The following is a 22758-nucleotide window of genomic DNA, read 5'->3' as shown; positions in this document are numbered from 1 at the left end:
GACTTTTGTCGTTTTTTGCGACTTTTCGCTGTGACTTTTGCTATTTTCTGTGTTACTTATGTATCACTTTTTTTGCTTACTTTGTGACTTTTTAGGCACAAATCTGCACCTGGTCCAGGGCAGGTGTAGAGGAAGGATTTTTTTTCATGGACCCTATTTTAACATTTAAATTGGATTTTTTTCACATGCTTTAAATGTTTACCTGTTGAAAGTTTGGGCTTTTTTTTTTATTCTTAAATTTTAATGCATAATGCATTTTATAAACACAATGGGGCACATTTACTAAGGGTCCGAATCACGTTTTTCCGCTGGGTCACACTTTCCGCCACACTTTAGTCGGATTTTCCAACATTTTTGAGGATTGCACGCCGGTGACAGGTATTTAGCAGGGAATTTTGTCGCACACCATCATATTTTCACGCAGCTGTGCCGGCTTTCATGGGACAGTAATTGGGGGGTGGTGCCGTCAGACGATCCGACTGATTCGGACTGAGCGCGGGATTTAACATTCAATTAGTGTCGCAAGATAATGCAGCGGACCTGAACAGGGGAAGTGACACATGCAGGATATCAGGCGCATGATCTTAATGAATCGCCGGTCGGGTCGCTCTGCATGGAGAGGGCTCACGGGCTGAGCCCTCTCCATAGCCGGTAAGTCTTTGCTGCATATTGCCGACCCAAAGACTAAAGTAGACATGTCATTTGGGGCGCTCAGTGAAAGACGTAATATCCAAGCCCACAAGAAAATGGCGCAATTGCGTTTTTTCACCATTTTCATTGCATTTGGAATTTTTTTCCCGCTTCTGAGTACATGGCATGGAATATTTAATAAAATAAAAATTTAAGGTACAGTATGGTAACATTTACAGTAAAATGGACAATGGTAATGTTGTTGTTGTATGCCTTATGTTTAGGACCATGTTAAATTCAAATCTGTTTTTTTTTTTTAATTTTTACCGGTGTTTTGTATGCGTTGGAAAAGGGGTAGTCTTATACGGCGAATATATCTTAAACTCTGTATTTTAACAGGAAAGTAGGGGGGTCGTCTTATACACCAGGTCGTCTTATACGCCGGAATATACGGTAAATAGACAAATCTCCTCTTCTCAGCTGCTGTGATGTGTTTGAAAACGCACGCGTTACTACCACGTGTGACCACATCCTCATATGTCGTCATCTCCCTGGGGTCTGGCTTCAGTGCTTAAAAATACAGGCAATGGCCTCAATCCAAAATTTACAGTAGTGTCCACATCTGTATTTAACCTTCCGTTCACAAGGCTTGTGTCCATGTATATTTGAGACAAAAAATCTAAAAAAAAAAAAAGTTTCACCTGCCAGGGTGGGAAAAAACTAAACATGTATCACAAGAAAAAAAAAGAAATGATCACACATACATACGTGCAGGCGCAAAAAGGACCCAACAAAAACCTATACATGATATAGTAATATATATATGTATAAATACTTTCTATACCCACCGTATAATACTCTGTATTTAAGAGGTTTTCTAATTAGACAACCGCAAAATATAAGACAAAATATGTGATTTTATTCGTTTATTTCTATATGTGTTCAAGGGAAAGGAGGGTGACTTGAAATTTTTGTTTGTTTTAAATTTTTTTTCAATTTTATGAAAATTTAACACAAATCTTTTACTATTATTTCAGCCCCCCTAGGGTACTTGAACCCTAGGGGGTCTGATCACTTAGATTTTAAACTGCAATACAGCTGTATTCATTACAGTTTGTCTCAGACATTTATGATACGCTACCGCATCGCGAAAAGACATATGAAAAAGCCCCAGTTCACTAGGCACTGCCTTCCGATTTATATGGTGGCACCAGTTACTCCTTATATAGGTTGCTGCAAAGGTATTATAACAATGTATTGTGCATTGAGTGTGTAATTTGTATTGTGACCAGAAGAGACGCTCAGTCCCACATCTTGGAAAGCCGCTTCTATTATCGAGGGTTTTCTTTTAATTGAAACTTGGTAGGAACCATTTGTTAAAGGGGCGTGCGGAGATATTAGTATGCATCATGTCTATTGCTGTTAGCATATTACTCCATGATTCAGTCTGTGTTAGTGGCCTTGTGGGATCATTCAACGTTTTATGAGGAAACCTTATAGAAGACAGTGGAAAGTAGGCTACTCAGAAAGAAGTAGGTTACTCATTAATCTTAAGCTGGGAAGATGTGGGACCTCAAGTATCATAATGTACAAGGAGACAATTGTCCTTGATCTCCATATTGGCCAATCAGAGTCCATTGGAGATCAAGCTGGATGCCTGATGAAAGTTGTAGGTTAGAGAACAATTTTTGCTCCAGGATATGTTTGACACATGAGAACTATTATTTTTTTTATCATTGATGGACTCCACAAATAAAATTGCTCTCAACCCATGAACCTTTTCCTAATTGCAATGTCGATAACTGGTGTGACTTGCTGCTCCTAAGTCTCAATGCAAAACCATGAAAAAGATGAAATGTTTACGAAAAATTACATTGGTTAGAGAACGCACCTAAGAAGCAAGAGGTGATTGGTCCAAATTTTTATCAAAACATAAGCAACATGCAGGGGTAGGGATAGGCAATCGCCTAGGGTGCCACACTTGCCTTCTACTCTAAGGGGCGCTGTCCTGGACCTCAATAGATGAAGGCAGTGATGTTACCCAGGCTGTAATGATGACATTGCTTAGGTGAGAACCGCTCCTGGGTTATTCCTATATACTAGGGGCATGTGCTGGGCAACTTATAATACTGGGGGACATGTGTTGGGCTACCTATATACTAGATGAACTATGTTGGTATGGGCTGACTGTATACTTGTATAGACTGGGGATATGTGTTGATCTGGGCTACTTATATACTGAGTGCATGTGCTGGGCTACCTATATATTGGGGGGCATGTGTTGGGCTACCTATATACTAGATGGATTGTGTTAGTATGGGCTACCTATATATTTGTATAAACTGGGGGCATGTTTTGGTCTGGGCTACTTATATACTGGGGACATGTGCTGGGCTACCTATACACTGGGGGTCATCTGTTGGGCTACCTATATACTAGATGAAGTGTGTTGGTATGGGCTACCTACATATTTGTATAGACTGGGGGCTTGTGTTGATCTGAGCTACTTATATACTGGGGGCATGTGCTGGGCTACATACATACTGAGGATTCTTCACTCTCTAAATTAATGAGGAGGTGCTGGTGTTAAATATGAATTAATTAGAGGGAATCTATATTCTAGTATATATTATAATACAGTATATTGAGGGGTCACAGTGTATTATCTGTATATAAAAGGGGGGATTGTGGTCATTTTGAGGAGCACATAAGTGATAGCCGGGGGATATTATATTGACTGTGATTTTTTCTAGAGTAGAAGCGTGGAGATGTTCTTCAGAGGCCACAGTCACCAGGGTAATAAATTCTGCAGTGATAATCATCCTCTGTTAATCAATTCTGCTTGTCTGCCTGGGGCACCAAAATGCCTCGCCCCAGCCCTGGCAACAAGTCAGGTCAAGATACAAACCAGGAGCGGCTTAGGTAGCTCACTCAGTGCCTTGAACCTGCCAGCAAATCAGACAGAAGCTCACTGACATATAAGTCCATGGATTGGGGAGGGAGTCACAGCAGCTAGGTCTCCACCTACTACCATAGAGACAAATTCACACTAGAGATACAGACTGATGGGAGTATTACATGTCACATAATCACCAGGAAAAGTGTAACTCTTCCTATACATACATCAGACTTCTGCAAATTTGCATACGCGAGGTCTGCTTTCATTTGTTAGATAAATAAAGTGGATTTATTAAATCTCCTAAAAATACCCCACTATATAAAATATAATATGATACGCAGAAAGAATCTACTATGGGATTAAATAGAAATTGTATAGAAATCACACTTGTTTTGGAAATACCGTTTTGTAGCCTACAGGCTGCCCATACGATCACATTGGGGCAGATTTACTTACCCGGTCCATTCACGATCCAGCGGCGCGTTCTCTGCGCTGGATTCGGGTCTGGCCGGGATTTATTAAGGTAGTTCCTCTGCTGTCCACCAGATGTCGCTGCTGCGCTGAAGAGCATCGGAACGCACTGGAATACACAGAGCCGGGCCGAGTGAAGGTAAGTGCAATTTTTGCAACACATTTTTTTTTTTTAAATGCGGCGTTTTTTCCGAATCCGTCGGGTTTTCGTTCAGCCACCGATTTCCGTTGCATGCATGCCAGCGCCGATGTGCCACAATCCGCAAATCGGAAATATTCGGGTAACACGTCAGGAAAACGTGAATCGGGCCCTTAGTAAATGACCCCCATTAAGTGACATTTGCATCATCGATTGGGAAATATATCTGACATTAAAATGTCTTTACCCAATTAGCAAAAAAACACAAGAGGCTGAAATATTTACCCATAGAGGCCGGTGTAATAGAATTTGTCCTCTTCAATTGCTAACAGGAGAATTTGGAATGAAAAGGAGTTCCGCAGCCCAGCACATCTACAGCAAAATAAAAGTCAAGTAGAACTTTCTTTAAAGAGGACCTGTCACCCATAAATTCGGCACTAGGAGCTAATTACTAAAGTAAGCAGCTCCTAATGCTTAAACAAACGCCGCAGTGTTAGCATGATACCGGAAATCTCCGGTAACGCTATCTTACACTGCAGCGGAGTACAATGTAAACGCCGGACTGCTCGCAAAGCTGTGCGGTGGTGGTCCACTTTAGTAAGCAGCGCCTGTTGCCAAAATTAATGTATTTCTAAGACTGTTGGACACACCGGCCCACATTTATTAAAAGGCATCTACCACCAGGATGAAAGACTGTATGCAAATGAGTGTGAGGGGCGCCAGGCTCCATTAACACCTATGGAGTCAGGAGCCCCTTAGTCTCATTTCCATACAGTCCTTTATCCTAGTGGCAGGTGCCCAGTTTTTTGTCAGACTTTGCACGTTCATTTCAGTGCAAACTGCTTGCACATGTATTTATAAAGTGTCCGTGAGATTTCAGCAGAACCACTCGGTTCAGGGATTAGACAAGATATGTTTCTGCATCAGCGTAGCTACAGCATTCTCAAGGTATGTTTGGCTCACAATGCATAAAAGCAAATGGTAGATTTCCTTTAAGATGACCTCATGGTAACAAAATCCTTCAATAAGTAGAAACTGTCGATTCTTTGGAGAATCTTAGACCTGACAAATCGATTCAGCAACCTCTAATGATTGTGGTCTATGTATTCAGTTGCGTATCCGCCATTTATACTCATCATTATTTTATGGAGCAGTAACTTGAGCCCAGGCAGACATTAGGAGATAGTATGTGACACGTTCTACTAGTCCTCTTTCCTTATTCTCTCCAGAGAAACTCTATGTAACTGTCAGGGTTCAGGGTCAGAGGACCCTCTGGACCACCGCGGGAGATGGTACTAGCCGACACCTGGGTCCGGAATCTAACCGGGAAGGTCTTGCTGTGGCAGGGTGCCACCAGGTCGTTCCACAGGTGCAACTAGCAAGCGGTGGCAGCTGAGGTCGAGGTACAGATACAGCGGGTAGTCTCGTAGTAGGATACATGCACGTAGTCAGGGCAGGCGGCAGAGATGCAAGGTCAAAGTTCAAGTCCCAGGTCAACAACAGGAGATCAGCAGAAACTGGAACAAGGCAAAGGAAGCTTTCTCTTCTCACCATAGTTCAAAGATCCGGCACAGAATCCTGGGAACAGCCGGCCTTTAAGGAAACCCAGAAGTGGCAGCGCCGATCAGTGGTGCGCTGGCCCTTTAAATCCTTGAGTGCCGGCGCGCGCGCCCTATGATGCGGGTATGTGCACGGGCCAGGCTGAACGGGAGAGGGAGCATGGAGAGATGAGTTTGGAGCGGGGGTCGGGTCAGTGTCCCGGAAAGCGGCGCTCGTGACATAACAATATATTCCCTATGAAATATGCATTTATATCATAGCAATGGGGACAGGACACAAGAAACATCCAGACTCTTCTGGTAAAATCTTTAGGAAAGTTTATGAGGACCTTTCACCAAATGTACCTGTGCCATTAGTTTTGGGCACACAATGGGGGTCATTTACTAAGGGCCCGATTTGCGTTTTCCCGACGTGTTACCCGAATATTTCCGATTTGCGCCGATTGTACCTGAATTGCCCCGGGATTTTGGCGCACGCGATCGGATTGTGGCGCATCGGCGCTGGCATGCACGCGACGGAAATCGGGGGGCGTGGCCGAACGAAAACCCGACGTATTCGGAAAAACCGCCGCATTTAAAAACGGAAAATGTGTCGCTCGGGACGCGCTTACCTTCACTCAGCAGGCCTTGGTGAATTCCGGCACGTTCAGATGCTTTTCAGCGCAGCAGCGCCACCTGGTGGACGGCGGAGGAACTACCTTATTAAATCCCGGCCGGACCCGAATCCAGCGCAGAGAACGCACCGCTGGATCGCGAATGGACCGGGTAAGTAAATCTGCCCCAATATCCTAATGTAGCTGTTAAGTGGGTTGTGCCAGGACGAGGACCGCCCACATGACACTATAGAAACAATTTATTATATTGGGTGCTAGAAATAACCACACTGGCCACTTTTGGAAAAAAGTTCCAATTGTGCCAGAATCAGTGGAGCTGCAACTCTTAAAGATAATCTAGCATAAAAATCCATCATGATAAACCAGAGACACTTACTCATAGATCCAGGCACCGCGATTGTGGTATCTTCTTATATTTGTTATCCATGGCTTACTTTCTTCTAACATCCACTTTTAAAATGCTTATTCACTGAAAGGGCTCTGAGAGAGCCCTTTCTGTGCTGTAGATTCATAGGCTGTTATACTGTCCACGAGCACTTGTATCCGAAGGCAGAGGGAGCGGGCAAGTGCTGAGGGAGCAGAAGGGGATGGGGAGAAAGTGTAACTGTGAAACTACAGTATGAAGATGCTTTGGTAGCATAATTTTATAAATTGATTTTAGAAGGATGGAGGCCATAGATAACACATATAAGAAGATTACCACAGTCCTGGTGCCTGGATCTATGAGTAATGTCCCTGGTTTATCATGATGGATTTAGATGGTGAACTGTACAAAGAGTTGGAGTTAGTAAAGATGGTTAAAAGGGGATAGTCCGGAAACCCCAGAAGATATAATTACTCCTGATGCAGGTACTGAAATCGTATTGGATTGGGTTTATATTTTTCTAATTTGCATAATGGAAGACTCAGAAATCTAATGAAATGAAGTGAATGAAGATGTCCTTTCTGCAGGCCGATTGTTATATAGCGGGTGGAGCTGAGCAGATTGTGAGTGAATTGCGCCGGACTTCATCCTCGTCGGACAACGCACCTCGGGAATCATGACAGGACCGGGTAAGTAAATGTGCCCCAATGCGTCCTATCTGTTGAGAGCATGTTATAGAGCAGGGGTAGCTGAGAAGATTGTGTCCTATCTGTTGGGAGCATGTTATAGAGCAGGGGGAGCTAAGAAGAATGTAAATTATACATTGTACTCTTTCTACAGGCATGTTGAACAGGAGGAAAAGATTCTATTCCTCCTAACATTTTACCCCATTAACTACTCATCTCTGGCTTGGGAGTACCGTGGGGAGGTTGACAGCTCTGAATCACTAATAGGACAATTCCCTAGACTCGTAAGCGCCATGTGTATGAATCAAGATGTTTTACAAATTATACTGAATGTATTCCCATTAAATATAAATGAATCTGCTTTCCCCTCCTGTTCTATAATATGCTGCCCAAAGATTATACAGCATTTTCAACATAATCCAAAGATGAGAATTTCGATTGGAGTACAAAAGGAAAAAAGTGATGGACTTTTTATATCGGTTCAACATATAAGGTTCCCTTTAAAATTGGTCCATTTGACTGTCGGCTGCTGCTGGTAATGAGATCCTGGACAGGTCCCTGATGGCAGAATGGTCAGGTCACATCTGATTGCACTGAAGAACGCAGTGACCTTCATGTGGCAATGTCCTCACCTTCACCTTGTGGCGCACCAGTGCTACACTGTCATATGCAGGCGGTTTTCCATCTAGTTGTAGCTGTCAGTTCCATACATTTCCTAAAGAGCAGTGAAGCATCTGCTCCCAGCATTTACAAACACAGAAGCTTTGAGTGCTAAAATGCATTAAAAATGTCGTCCTCAACCAGCTTTCAAAGCATCCTGACCACCTGAAACTTCAAGGACTGAGGTTTTTTAGTGTCAAATATATATATAAGGTGTGCAACTTTGAAATGTAAAACTATCAGCCATAATAGGGAGTAGGACTCACAGATGTTGGTGGCTTAGGTGGCCTAGTAACCTGATGGTCAAGGTGTCAGACTACCAGCCAGATGGTCCTGCCCATTTTAAAGGAAACCTACAATTTGTTTGATGCATTATGAAGCAAACATACCTTGAGAATGCTGTAGCTACACTGATGCAGGATCATATCTTGGTGAATCCCTGAGCTGAGTGGTTTTGCTGAAAAAAACTATTATAACATTCAGGACCTTGGAAAAGCTGGGTCAGACTGGCTGACATAAACAAATTACACACTGGAGCTTGTAATTACAAATGGAGGTTAGTCAAGACATGACTAATCAACCTGAGCTGGATAAATCATACACAGAAGCTGGGGGATGGTGCAGCAATTGATTATTCTGTCTTCAGGCACAACCCAGGGATTACATCATCCTCTCCTGCAGAGAATAACTCAAGTGCTAGGAGTTAGCGCTGAAGCAGCCATAGAAGAGACAGAGCTTCATTATCATAATGTTATATCTGTTTTTTCAGCAAAACCACTCAGCAGAGAGATTAAACAAGATATGATCCTGCATCAGTGTAGCTACAGCATTCTCAAGGTATGTTTGCTTCATAATGCCTTTAAATTAAATGGTAGGTTTTCTTTAAGAACACCAAACCCATTATCAATGGTTTGCTTCATCAAATGCGAATGGACCTGAATTGGGAAAGTGAGAGATTTGACATCTAGGTAGTGGTGTGTCCTTAGTTCATGTGTGGGGGCTTCTGGTTACTAGATTTTTTTTGTAAGGCAATGAATCTCAGATCCATGGGGTCCAACAAATGTAGTAATGTCATATGAGATGCATTTTCAACCGAAAGGAAGTACTGCGAGATATCCAGCTCTCTAAAGGTCTTGATGCTCGAGTATTTGGGCCTTCATTTTATGCCTGAAGAAGGCCCAAGTTCTGGGCTGAAATGTATAGCATATATCAATCAAGATTTAATGACCATTTGAATTACATCACAAGTCAAGTATCAGGTCCTTTAGAGGACTGGATATCTCTCCTTACTTTGTCTGGGTTGGAAAAGCGTCTATAATTATTCTTCCCTGGCACCTAGAACAGGGCAGATTCACCTTCTAAAAGCCTATGACAATAGTCCCTTCAGGTCCATTTGAAACACTTTAAAGGGTTGCCCCATATTCAAAATAATTATCAACTATATAGAGGAGAGGTGACCGGTGTCTAAATAACGGGACTTCCGGGACCAGTCACGAGAATGAGGGTCTCATGAGTGGTGGTTGAATATATACAATAGTAGGAAATTGTGGCCAGCCATTTTATGTGTATGGGGATTCCCAATCCTACCCTGACTTTCCTTGCATTGCAGATATAGTGGGAGGTATGGATCAGTTTAGTTGCCATTCATCTGTTCTCTGGAGATATACTGTAGCCAGATGGACCAAACATTCAGCCAAGTATGAAGGACTAAAACAAACGAACATTTAGCTAGCAGCTATCTATTTGATTGAGGGTCTATACTGCCAATGCAGTTTCCAGTTAATAAAAAATCAGGTTACTATGGAAACAATTCATTTTCAAGGGGTTGCTAGGCAGAAAATCCATAGCAACCAGTCTGCCTCAGGAAACTGGAATTGTCTGGTCAACCCACAACCCCCACGAACAAAGGGCAAAGAAGTCCTTTGGGCACTGCAAGTGATATGATTCTGGGGGTTCCCCAATTATAAACCCTGGAAATAGAGTCAGGTAACCTCCAAATTGGGTTGGACCTCTTGGACCTATTATTGTGTAGGAGCTTAGGTCTACCAGAGGATCATCTAGACCTCTGTGACCTATTATTGTGTAAGACCCTAGGTCTACCAGAGGATCTACTAGACCTCAGGGACCTACTATTGTGTAAGAGCCTAGGTCCAGCAGAGTATCATCTAGACCCATGTGACCTATTATTGTGTAAGAACCTAGGTGTACCAGAGGATCGTCGAGATCTCAGGGACCTATTATTGTGTAGGAGCCTAGGTCTACCAGAGGATCATCTAGACCTCTGTGACCTATAATTGTGTAAGAGCCTAATTCTACCAGAGGATCTTATAGACCTCAGGGACCTACTATTGTGCAAGAGCCTAGGCCCAACAGCGGATCACCTAGACCTCTTTGTCCTATTATTGTGTAAGAACCTAGGTCTATCAGAGGATCTTCGAGACCTCAGAGACCTATTATTGTGTAGGAGCCTAGGTTTACCAGAGGATCTTATAGACTTCTGTGACCTATTATTGTGTAAGAACCTAGGTCTACCAGAGGATCTACGAGACTTCAGGGACCTACTATTGTGCAAGAGCCTAGGTCCAGCAGAGGATCATCATATTGTTTAAGAACCTAGGTCTACAAGAGGATCTTTGAGACCTCAGGGACCTATTATTGTGTAAGAACCTAGGTCTACCAGAGGATCTTATAGACCTCAGGAACCTACTATTGTGTAAGAGCCTAGGTCCAGCAGAGTATCATCTAGACCTATGTGACCTATTATTGTGTAAGAACCTAGGTGTACCAGAGGATTGTCGAGATCTCAGGGACCTATTATTGTGTAGGAGCCTAGGTCTACCAGAGGATCATCTAGACCTCTGTGACCTATTATAGTGTAAGACCCTAGGTCTACCAGAGGATCTACGAGACTTCAGGGACCTACTATTGTGTAGGAGCCTAGGTCCAGCAGAGGATCATCATATTGTGTAAGAACCTAGGTCTACCAGAGGATCATCTAGACCTCTGGGACCTATTATTGTGTAAGAACCTAGGTCTACCAGAGGATCTTTGAGACCTCAGGGACCTATTATTATGTAAGAACCTAGGTCTACCAGAGGATCTTATAGACCTCCGGGATCTATTATTGTGTAAGAACCTAGGTCTACCAGAGGATCATCTAGACCTCTGGGACCTATTATTGTGTAAGAACCTAGGTCTACCAGAGGATCATGTAGACCTCTGTGACCTATTATTGTGTAAGAACCTAGGTCTACCGGAGGATCTCATAGACCTCAGGGACCTATTATTGTGTATATCCTAGGTCTGTCAGGGGATCTTCGGGCCCTTTAGGACCTGTTATTGTGTAGTGTTTACATTATTTACCAACATGTTACCAACACAATAGTAAAGCCCTGAAGAGAATGCTACATAATACAGTAGAGGCGCAGTAGTGCTCTGTGGGAATGCACATTATACAATAACCCTTGAGTGACATGTTATGTCCAATATACTGTGCAAAGCAGAATAATAATATGGTTGCACAATTATTCTAGGAAAAGGCAAGAAACACTCCTGACACCTATCTGCCAATGGGAGTGGTAGCCTTATCTACAGTATTGAGGGTATCTAACGTAGACATCTTCTTGCAATGTGCGAGTATTAACATGTTGCTTGCTGCTTTTGTGCTCTCTGTAAGAGGGAAGCTTCTAAGTATCTATGGAATAACATTCCAAAAAAATTCCTGTGGAAAAGCTCCAAGTGTATGGACATGGCAGGCGATGGATATTAGACCGTGCACCCATGACATCATAGCCGCGACATGAATGTATTGTGTAATTGTCAATAAGATGGGCAATTCACGTTGGATTAATGGTGGTCAAGCCTTCCAATTCCAGTGGGGTCGGCCAACCTCCTATGGAGGCCTCCAAACTCTTCTTTAATGGAAGGTGTCTAAGGATAGAAGCTCTGGGCAGTTGGAGTTCAACACATCTAAAGCTTTTGGTCTTGGGGAGAGGTATTTGGCATAGGCTTACCGCATTCCTTCAGTGGTTTGTCCCAAACAATAGGATCCACAATAATAATGACAACAGATATAAGGAGACCCCTGTACTAATTAGATGGTCTCTCGGTCCAGCCAAAATTTTCGAAAGTGAATGACCAGTTAACTCAACCTCTACATAAGTAAGTGCTTCCGATGGCAGATCGGTGCTGCAAGCTCTTGGTGCCACCTAAGCCGATGAATCCCCTTCAATAGAGGGGATCGCTGGTAGAGACATTAGGCAGTGCAATAGGGTTAATGTTTTTGCACAACCCTTTGCCAGGTTCATTTTCTGAAATGTACTTTATTAAATTAACCCAAGTACATTACAGACATAATGGACGGTATAGGACCCATACCCCTTAATAGGGGGACTCAGTTGGTCCCTATATATCTCTGCAGCTTATTGGTCACCTCTCTATTCTTACAATAGTATTAAGAGCATCGCACTGTTTTTGTACGATTTTGGCGAGGGCACAAGCTCAGTGGTTGAAGTATAGATTGGTCAATAGTCCCACGCTGGGACAATTTTCTTCTTCTTCCCACTACCAGACAAATACAATCTGTACTTCACCTTCCGGCTACGCACTTATCCAATTTAATGCAAATCCGGCCGCACAAAAGGACAAAAACTTTCTGCTATTTTTTATTCTTAAAAAAACATAGTCTTGTGTGACGGCAACTGTTTCTATAGATTCCCCTGCGAAGTGCAATTCAGCTGTATGTGAAAGCTCTAGGGGCAGCCTCGGAGAGCAGCGTGGGGTCCCCCATTAAGCCTCTCCGTGCTGGATGTCATTACACTGCAGTGGGTGGGAAAAAGCTGTCAGGAACATCCATTCGAGCTGGGGGGTGTATCAAATTTAGTTTTCCGCCTCTATCTTCTTTAGCCTCTTTCTCATTGCGAGCTTAACCCTTCCAATAACCAAATGCTTCACGTAACGATTATCCAATCGCAGCAAAGCTTTAAGCATGGTATTTGCTCGGAAGCCATTAACGATGTGGCACCTCCCCAGCAGTGAAGATGTTAAACGCAACAGGATTCTTGTTGCTTTAAAGGAGGAAGGGGGGGGGGTGTATGTTAGCGAATCTCACTGTGCCATGTTAATGCCTGGTAAGGGAACATATGGAAGAAAAACAAAATCTATGCACATGAAATTACAGCTCCGCCGAGTTGGCTCAATTTGTCATTTGGCGTGACGTTTTTTGTTTTGTGGGTTTGGATACGAAATTGTTAAAGCAAATGAGCAGCGCTTCGCAATATGTGGCTGTTTTGTATGCGATATCTATAGGTAGCCAAGTTAGCAATAAATAGGTAACATAAAACAGCACAAAAATCCTCCTATGTGATCGCAATTATTATCCGCCTAGCGTGCGACACCACATGGCGGCATTACATGGACACGCTGTCACTAGATCACCTATACTATCATTATACAGGAGAAATTGCTGCTCCGTTACTCCAAAACCAGACAGCGTAGTCCCATCAGATACAATATGCTTAAACCGTATGTATAATTAATCTAATACGGATTGGGATTAGCTGAATTCCTTACGGGAAACTACTGGCTGCAGACACCATATCAGGAAACACCATCACTCCTTCCATCCCTCGCAGGGTTTCTGTGACTCGCTGCCAGCTGGAAGGTGTAAGATGCCCTTGATTTTGTAAACCGCTCTTATTCCCCCATGCACCGTGGCGGCCATATGTCACTAAGAATTTCCTGAAAAGGATTCGTACAAGATGACCCCCAGGGGCTAGGACCAGATAGCAGTCACCACTAGTAATTTATTACATGATTGATTGAGTTAAAGGGATAACATGAAGACTTTATAGTCCCTTCTGGGACCATCTGAGACACATCTATATTGCCAAGGCTAATTAAAGGATACACATTACTTAAAGCATCCAAACCCTATTATAAAGGAATGCATCCATACTCAAGAGAAGAACGTAGAAGGATTAGATGACCAGTCGGACACCTTGGCAAAGGAATAGAAGAACTAGAAAGACATGAAACTTATAGTCCCTCAACCAAGTTGTCAACCTGAGTATCAAATACGAGATACATATGTCGTAGTTCAAGACACTTCCCACCAACTTTCTAAGACGAGGAACCTTCAAAGCTCCTGAGATCAAGGCTTAATCATGGACATCACAATGGACATCACAAGAACATAAGACTTACTTTCCCAGTTCCTCAAAGAGTTGGTACTCCTCGCTGAAACGTGTGCAGGTGATGGTAGCCATGCTTTAACCCACGTTGAGGTCACCTGGAGAATGTTCACTAGTTGATCGTTTGGATGGAGATGTCACAGGCTGATGAACAATCTTCTGAGGGTTTATCTCCTTTTCGGCTGGTGTTTGGAGGTGTTCAGATGTCACTATCCTCCCCCTCTGTCACTGACTAAGCCTGTCGCCCTCTTCTTCGCCTTCTCGGTGAACGTCTTCCTACTCCACCGGTGCGTAAGCTATAGGTTCAAATGTAGGTTTCCATAAAATTGGGTGTTTATCCCTGAAATGGTCTTTCTCTATGGCTCGCGCCTGAGCCTCTCCTAGCTGTAGCCCTCTCCTGATATGTGTGCTGCCTGGCACTGTGGAATATCTCTGCGCTCTCGGTCCCTGCTGCTATCTTGAAGGTGAGGAAGGCAGGGGCTCTGACTGACAAGCCTGCAGATAAGCATGAAGCCAATCTGTCCTCCCAACCTTACCAGCCGTCGTCAGCATCCACATCTCCATAGCAACCACCCTCCGAAACGCCCTAACTCTGTTGCCAGGGAAACTGCTTCCCAAACATCTGCCCCCTTTCCTCCCTTCTTCTTCCTCCTTCCATCCACAGCGCTCATGACTTTACCAAAAATCCCGTATAATAGAAGAATGCAAAGACAGATGACATCTCGGATCCATCCCGAGGACGGTGACCCTGTTCCCCCTAGGACAAGCTGATAGTTCGCTATGGTAACAACAGCTTCAGAGTTGGTCCCCAGGAAGACAGGATGTTGTTACCATGGCGACTATGATTGATACCTTACAATAGACAGGTACCAAATTGTTTCCAAGCAAGTGCAAGTTAATTGCCCCAAACGAGAGAAATCTCTGCCCCGTTATTACGCGCCATCAAACTATTAGGATTTGTCGGTATATGGAAGTCATTATTATAGGGACAGTATATATACGCAGGACGCATCACACACGTATAGCAAATAGAGGGACTGCGAATAATTTATTTTTGAACTTAGTTTATTAAGGAGTTATTAAAGTTATTGGGGCACATCTACTTACCCGTCCCGTCGCGATCCCCGAGGAGCGTTGTCCGACGAGGATTCGGAGCTGCTGCGATTCACTAAGATCCTGCGCCGATATCCTGCATGTGTCGCTTCCGCCGGAGTTCACCATCTTCTTCCTGGTGTATGTAAGTACTTGGCTTGCGACACAATTTTGAATGTTAAATCCCGTGCGTTGTCCGAATCGGATTCGGATTGAGGAGTTTGTGAAGCGATTTTACAGTAAAGTTATAAAACGATATGCAGCAGAATTGTTCAGTAAAATACAGTTATAAAGGAGTATTGCAGGATTTCGACATAATCGTCTACTTTTCTTTTTCCTTACTTTCTTTTTTTAATTTTTTTTTTACAAGGAACGGCGCCACTTTTGTCCACAGGTTGTGACTGGTATTGCAGCTCAGACCGACTTAAGAAAAAAATCTACCATTAAAACCCATCATGATAAACCAGCGTTTGGGCCGTGCGTTCCCGGCAGCATGCGTTGCGAGTGTGATGCGAGTTCACCCCATCACACTCGCAAGTGTGGAACGGGCCTTACTCATAAATCCAGGCACCGTGACTGTGGTAATCTTCTTATATTTGCTATCGATGGCCTCCTCCCTTCTAAAAAAACTTTTAACATTATGCAAATGAGTCAGAAGGGCTCTGGGGGCTGTTACCAGAGGTCCTCCATGCTGCAGTTTTACAGGCTGTTACACTGTGTAGGAATACTTCCTCATCACACTGTGTGGGATTACAGCAGGCAAGGGGAAAGGGGAAACAGTGTAACATCCTGTGAAGCTACAGCATGGAGGAACTCTTTTTGTTCATTAGCATAATTTAAAAAGTTGATTCCATATGGAAGGAGACCTTAGGTAGCAAATATAAGAATAAGAAGATTTTCAAGTCGATCTGAGCTGCAATACCAGACACAACCTGTGGACAAAAGTGGCACATTAAAATAAAAAAAGAAAAAAGAAAGGAAAAGAAGAGTAGACTATTATGTTGAAATCCTGCAATACTTTTTTATAACTGTATATATTTTTACAATTCTGCTACATATCATTTTATAACTTTGCTTGTGTATCATGATGTATTTAATGGTAGATTTAAAGGAAATCTACCATTTGCTTTTATGCATTATGAAGCAAACATACATTGAGAATGCTGTAACTACACTGATACAGAAACATATCTTGTTTAATCCCTGTACTGAGTTGTAAAATTAAAGTTATAAAATTATGATAATGAAGCTCTGTTGCTCCTGTGGCTGCCCCGGCGCTTCTCCTCTTACCCTAATTATGCTCTGCACATTATGCACTACAGCCTTGCAGCGCTGGGGTCCTGGGTTCAAATCCCACCCAGGTCAACATCTGCAAAGAGTTTGCATGTTCTCTCCGTGTTTGCATGGGTTTCCTCCGGGTACTCCGGTTTTCTCCAACGCTCCAAAACATACTGGTAGGTTGATTAGATTGTGAGCCCCATGGGGACAGGGTCTGATTTGACAAGCTCTGTGCAGCGCTGCGTAATCTGTGTGTGCTATATGAATACAGGAATTATTATTATTATTTATTATTGCGATTGACAGGCAGAAGTAATCAATAGCTCCACCATCCCCCAGCTGCTATGTATGAGTCATCCAGCTCAGGTTGATTAGTCCTGTCTGGACAGTTCATGAAGCTTCGTGTAATGTGTTTATGTAAGCAGCCTGCTTGCAACCCAACTTTCCTAAGGTCCTGGATTTTATAATTTTTTTTTTTTAGCAAAACGACTGTTTTCAGGGATTAAACAAGATGTGTTTCTGCATCAGTGTAGCTACAGCATTTCAGGACAGACTCATTGATGGAAATCTGCACATCCTATACCCAGAGGTAATAAATCCTGCTATGTGCAAGAAGTGAGTTTAAAACAAGTTGTTTTCTTCATCTTTCAAGTGCACAAATGTCAGCGTCTACACTTCTATCCGCTGCAGTCATTTTGTAGTCAATCACAATAAAAGCCGCCGCCTTGTTACAAGTGTTTCATTTTCGCATCTTCGCACTCCGCCACCTTTAGCGGATACAAGTCTTGCTCATACTTTTCTTCTGCAAATACAACTTGGCAGCTCAGGGGACATTCAAAGTCTCAGTTCATGACAAAAAAAAAATCCCCATCTTTTATCTGGCCGGTCACGTGCATTCTGGGAAATTGACAAATGACGACTAATTTTGCACATTTATCTTCGTACTCTGGAAAGTGTAAGGCTATGAGTCTTTTGTAAAGAGCTCAAGTTCTGTAATATTAGCTCATATTTCCCCAGGACAGAGCTAATAAATGAAGAAAAATGCTAATATGATTCCAAATGAATATAAATGTGTCTCAAGAATCTAAGAACTGAAGGATATGTAAGATAAGGGAGCGATCATCAGAACAGACTGGTGTTATTGATTTTGTGAAGAACCCTTCTGAATACGGTCAGATCTTCCCCATTGAGGTGGCTGATAACAGTGAACAATTAATTTTCTCATGCCATCACACAGGGGCACATTAAAGGGAACCTGTCACTAGAGATCTCATTTTCACTAAAGACAAGTTACAGAAGCCCGTTACACCTGCAGTGCATATATGTCTTTCTGCCTTCTCTGAGAATTTGCATTGCAATAGAATTGTGTGTTATAACTTACCTTGGACCCTGACAAAATCCTCTGTGTAGTCCCAGGGGTTGGGCTTTGGCTTGGATGCATTTCAAAAAACAACATGTAACTTGTCTGTGCTGCAGACTGCTCAGCTCTCGGCCCCCACCTTTGTGCTCCTGTACAGCTCCTCCCTCTCCCACAGAAGTCAGCTCGCCAGGCTGTAAGCTCTGTGAAGCTCTGTGGAGCTGTGCTCAGGGCAGCCATCAGGAAATTCGGGGCCCCATACAGCAAAAGTGTCTGGGCCCGAACACACCCCAAAACCGAACAAGCCTCCTGCCCCCCGCAGTGACCTTTCACAAACAGGGTTTGAGGCCTGTTGCTACGACAAGGCACACTCTTCTGGTAGATTGCCAATAGGAGTCATACTTTTGGTCAAGTATATTTATTATAGTGCAAATATGGCATCAAAAACTAAAGCATGGTGAACAGTAAACATATAAAAGTGTTTAACAGACAACATATAACAAATATAACATTATAAAGTGCAATTGCTAGGGCCGCCACTATCTTTTAATGTTTTAATAAAGAATTGTGTTAATTACCAGTGGGGGTGCTCCAGTGCACCTAAGGGCTCTTTACGTCACCACCAGTCCTGAGGTAATCTGAAGTCCTGGTACCTGTGCCTGCTCAGCAACCTCTGTGAATCACTGCATAAGGGTCAGGACTTCATATTTCCTCAGAACCAATGGGAAGGAAAAGAAGGAGCGTTCATTGCATGCCCCAAGGAAACCTAAAGTCCCTGCACCTGCACACTGATTCACAGAGGCTGCTGAGCAGGCACAGGTATCGGGATTTCGGATCACCGCAGTCCGCAGGACTGGCCGCTGGGTGACATAAGGAGCCCTTAGGTGCACTGGAGCACTCCCACTGCTCCTAAGCTGGTAATTAACATAATTCTTTATAAAAGCATTAAAGGATAACCATAGAGGCCATTTTGATGGAACTTACAGTGCTGAAGTCAGGGTCATCAGGTGCATAGCATGATACCTTCAGGTACTATGCTGTGCACCTGGTGCTCGATTCCCTTTAAACAAGGGATATATATAAAGACAAAATACTCATGTACCACACTGTAAAAATAACTTTATTAGATGCATGCATCTATAAGTGTGTAGTCACAAGAATGCCAATAAATAAGCATCAGCATTCAATGGATAAAGTAAATGCAACAATGTTTATAAATATATGTAAACTTCACCATAGGTGTAAACAAAAAATTAAACCAACTCAAATCACTTTGAGCCTCTATTGCAACAAACAGTTGGTCCCAGCAGCTCCAAAAAAGTGTACAGTTGGTGCAACATGGTCCTTGTGCTGACTGCATCACAAGGACTGCACTTCTCACATCATAACCCATATATGATGCAGGGAGCTCTGAGCACTTGGAGCTGCAGTGAACTGTAATGACATCGTTTGTCTTTACAGTGCACTGCCACTCCAAGCACTGTGGAATTCCTTGCATTATAACTGGCTTAGGGTGCAGTCCTTGTGACGCGGTCAGCAAGGACCATGTTCTACAAACTATACTCTGGCCTGAAGCCACATCAGCTAGATCTTGGCAAAGTAACCGCAAATTCAGATTCACGGAGCAATCAGTCTTCTTACTTTCAGATTTGCAAAATCTTTTATCAAATTCCGCTACCTGTTCAGAAAATGCTGAAAACTTTACTAACAATTAACATCCCTACAGACAGCTCCCTGACACTGTGTGACTGACTACAGGATCTGGGAGTCATTAGTGGCATCTAGTACCTTATAGATGACAATCTCTTCCATCAGGAGGACTTTATTCCGGGTTCTCCAATCCATGACGTATCACAGGTGAATTCACAGCCGGATATCTTCAGCTCTGTGCAGCATCTCCACCCGGCGTCCCTAAAAATACCACAGTCACTTACAGTATAAAGTCTCCTGGATAACAACACTGCGCTCCTAAATAATATATACCCCTCACAACACAACTGACCGCACGCTACCCCACATAGAACACATCCCCTCATTATTGATATGCTGCCCCCCCCCACAATGATTTATTTGATATGCTGCCCCCCACAAGGAATGAAATGATATGCTGCCCCCCCACAATGAATAAAATGATATGCCGCCCCTCCCCCACAAGGAATGAAATGATATGCCGCCCCCCACAATAAATTAAATGATATGCCGCCCCCCACAATGAATTAATTGATATGCCGTCCCCCCCCACAATGGATTAAATGATATGCTGCCCCCCCACAATGGAATAAATGATATGCTGCCCCCCCACAATGGAATAAATATGCTGCCCCCCACAATGAATTAAATGATATGCCGCCCCCCCCCCCCACAATGGATTAAATAATATGCTGCCCCCCCCCCCCCACAATGGATTAAATAATATGCTGCCCCCCACAATGGATTAAATGATGTGCTGCCCCCCCACAATGGAATAAATGATATGCCGCCCCCCCCCCACAATGGATTAAATAATATGCTGCCCCCCCCCACAATGGATTAAATAATATGCTGCCCCCCACAATGAATTAAATGATATGCTGCCCCCCACAATGAATTAAATGATATGCTGCCCCCCCCCACAATGAATTAAATGATATGCTGCCCCCCCCCACAATGGATTAAATGATATGCTGCCCCCCCACAATGAATTAAATGATATGCCGCCCCCCACAATGGATTAAATGATATGCTGCCCCCCCCCCACAATGGATTAAATGATATGCTGCCCCCCCCACACAATGAATTAAATGATATGCTGCCCCCCCACAATGGAATAAATGATATGCTGCCCCCCCCCCACAATAGAATAAATGATATGCTGCCCCCCCCCCAATGGAATAAAATGATGTGCTGCCCCCCCACAATGGAATAAATGATGTGCTGCCCCCCCACAAGGAATTAAATGATGTGCTGCCCCCCCACAAGGAATTAAATGATGTGCTGCCCCCCCCCCCCACAATGGATTAAATGATGTGCTGCCCCCCCCCACAATGAATTAAATGATGTGCTGCCCCCCCACAAGGAATTAAATGATGTGCTGCCCCTCCACACTGAATTATTTAATATGCTGCCTCCTCCCCCACCATGAATTATATAATGTTCTGCCCCCATATTTTAATAAGCCCCCACCATGTTTTTACTGCTATTTGATTTAAAAAAAAAAAAAACTCGTACTCACCTCAGGCTCCCACATCTTCTTTCTTCAGCCCGCGGCCAGGCAGGAAAGGGTGCGCGGCCGCGTGATGACGTCATCGCGCGGCCGCGCATCCTAATTCATGGAGCGATGTGGCCGGAAGACAACCCCGGCGCACATCGCTCCAGTAATAGTGCTCGAGCGGCCGTTTCCGGCCGCATCGAGCACTATACAGTGACGGGCAGGAGCTTCCGGTCCGGACGGACGGAGGTCCCTGCCCGTCTACCGTGGAGAGTGTCGGGGCCTGCCGGGGCCCCAGCAGGAGCATGAATATCGGCGCTATTGGAGCGCCAGGCCGGGGGCCCCCAACCAATAAATCCGGATCCGGGGGCCCGGCGCTAGCGCTCCAATAGCGCCAATGATGATCCGGCTCTGCTCATGGCAGATGCGGCCCTGCGGGCCCCCCCCTAGTGTCTTAGGGCAGTTGTACTGCCCTATCGGCGGCCCTGGCTGTGCTGGTTTGTCCAAACCAAAGCCCAACTCCTGGGACTACACAGAGGATTCTGTCAGGGTGCAAGGTAGGTTATAACACACAATTATATTGTTATGCAAATGCTCAGAGAAAGCAGAAAGGTAGATTTGCAATGCAGGTGTAATGGGCTTTTGCAACCAAGTCTTTAGTGAAAATGAAATTCCTGGTGACAGATTCCCTTTAAGACTGCCATCGGCCCTGGGATATATGAATATTATAGCCCCTACAAGCCTGGAATAATTTCTTACATATGATACTAGAATCAGCTCCTTGGAGAATGGAGCATATGTCCCTTCTGCCTGCCTTCAATCTGTCAATTCAGGACATTTGAAAGATCTTCAAAGGTCCCAAAATGGCTTGTTTAAATGTGTATTGAGAGCAGGAACAGATGTAGGAGGATTTCATGGGTAAAGACCCTTCTCAGTATAAAATTTGGTGCATGGTTTGGGTGACCCTGGGTCCCCTTGAAGGCTTGGACTCCAGCTACCTTCCAAACCTCCTATCTATTATCCACTGCTGGTGTCACAAAGTAAGATAAGGAAGATTTTAGTGTCTTTATGTCACTCCACTCCTAGTTTGGGCATAGAAAACTGCACCTGAAAACCAGAACGTAGTCAAAAGTCACAAACTCATTCAATTACCGAAATAAAGATGGTCACCCACAAAAGACAAATGCAAGAGAGGACAGGATAATGGTGAGAATCTCCGTGGGTAATCATTACAACATTGCAATGGTAATTTCTCACCAGTTTAGCACTGAAACGGGTAAGGAGCTGTCTCATCATACAGCGTCTGGATGAACCTGGCCTGAAAGACCACTCTGCAGTGACCAAACCACTCATTAGCAGAAAGAATCAAAAGGTTAAACTTACCTTGGCTGAGGAACATGTCGTGTGGACAGAGGAGAAGTGGTCTACAGTTCATTTTAGTGATGAAAGCAAGTTTAATCTATGGAAAATGTAATGTAATGGTAAACATTTTGTTCATCACAAACTGGGGAAAGACTGAACGTACAGTGTGTAAAGAAGTCAGTGAAAGGTGGTAGAGGAAGTGTCATGGTTTGGGATGGTTTTGTGCAACAGGATCTATCATACAGCTTCACGACAGAGTGAATGCAAGT

General features: G+C 43.7%; 1 protein-coding gene across 3 annotated transcripts in view; it reads right to left on the bottom strand.

Moving 5' to 3' along the window:
- The window catches only part of CAMK2A (calcium/calmodulin dependent protein kinase II alpha), a 145379-nt gene extending 130499 nt beyond the window's left edge, over nt 1-14880 (bottom strand). The window contains exon 1 of one of the 3 annotated variants that reach the window (XM_072145595.1): nt 14227-14880. In XM_072145595.1, coding sequence (XP_072001696.1) covers nt 14227-14288 — 62 coding nt within the window. In that variant the 5' untranslated portion in view covers nt 14289-14880. The remainder of the gene's footprint in view (nt 1-14226) is intronic. The other 2 variants (XM_072145593.1, XM_072145594.1) reach the window with 2 other exon arrangements.
- Between the last annotated feature and the right edge of the window lie 7878 nt (nt 14881-22758).

The sequence above is a fragment of the Engystomops pustulosus genome, chromosome 4, assembly GCF_040894005.1.
Source record: "Engystomops pustulosus chromosome 4, aEngPut4.maternal, whole genome shotgun sequence".
NCBI lineage: Eukaryota > Metazoa > Chordata > Amphibia > Anura > Leptodactylidae > Engystomops > Engystomops pustulosus.
This window is presented reverse-complemented; position numbering and strand designations above follow the sequence as displayed.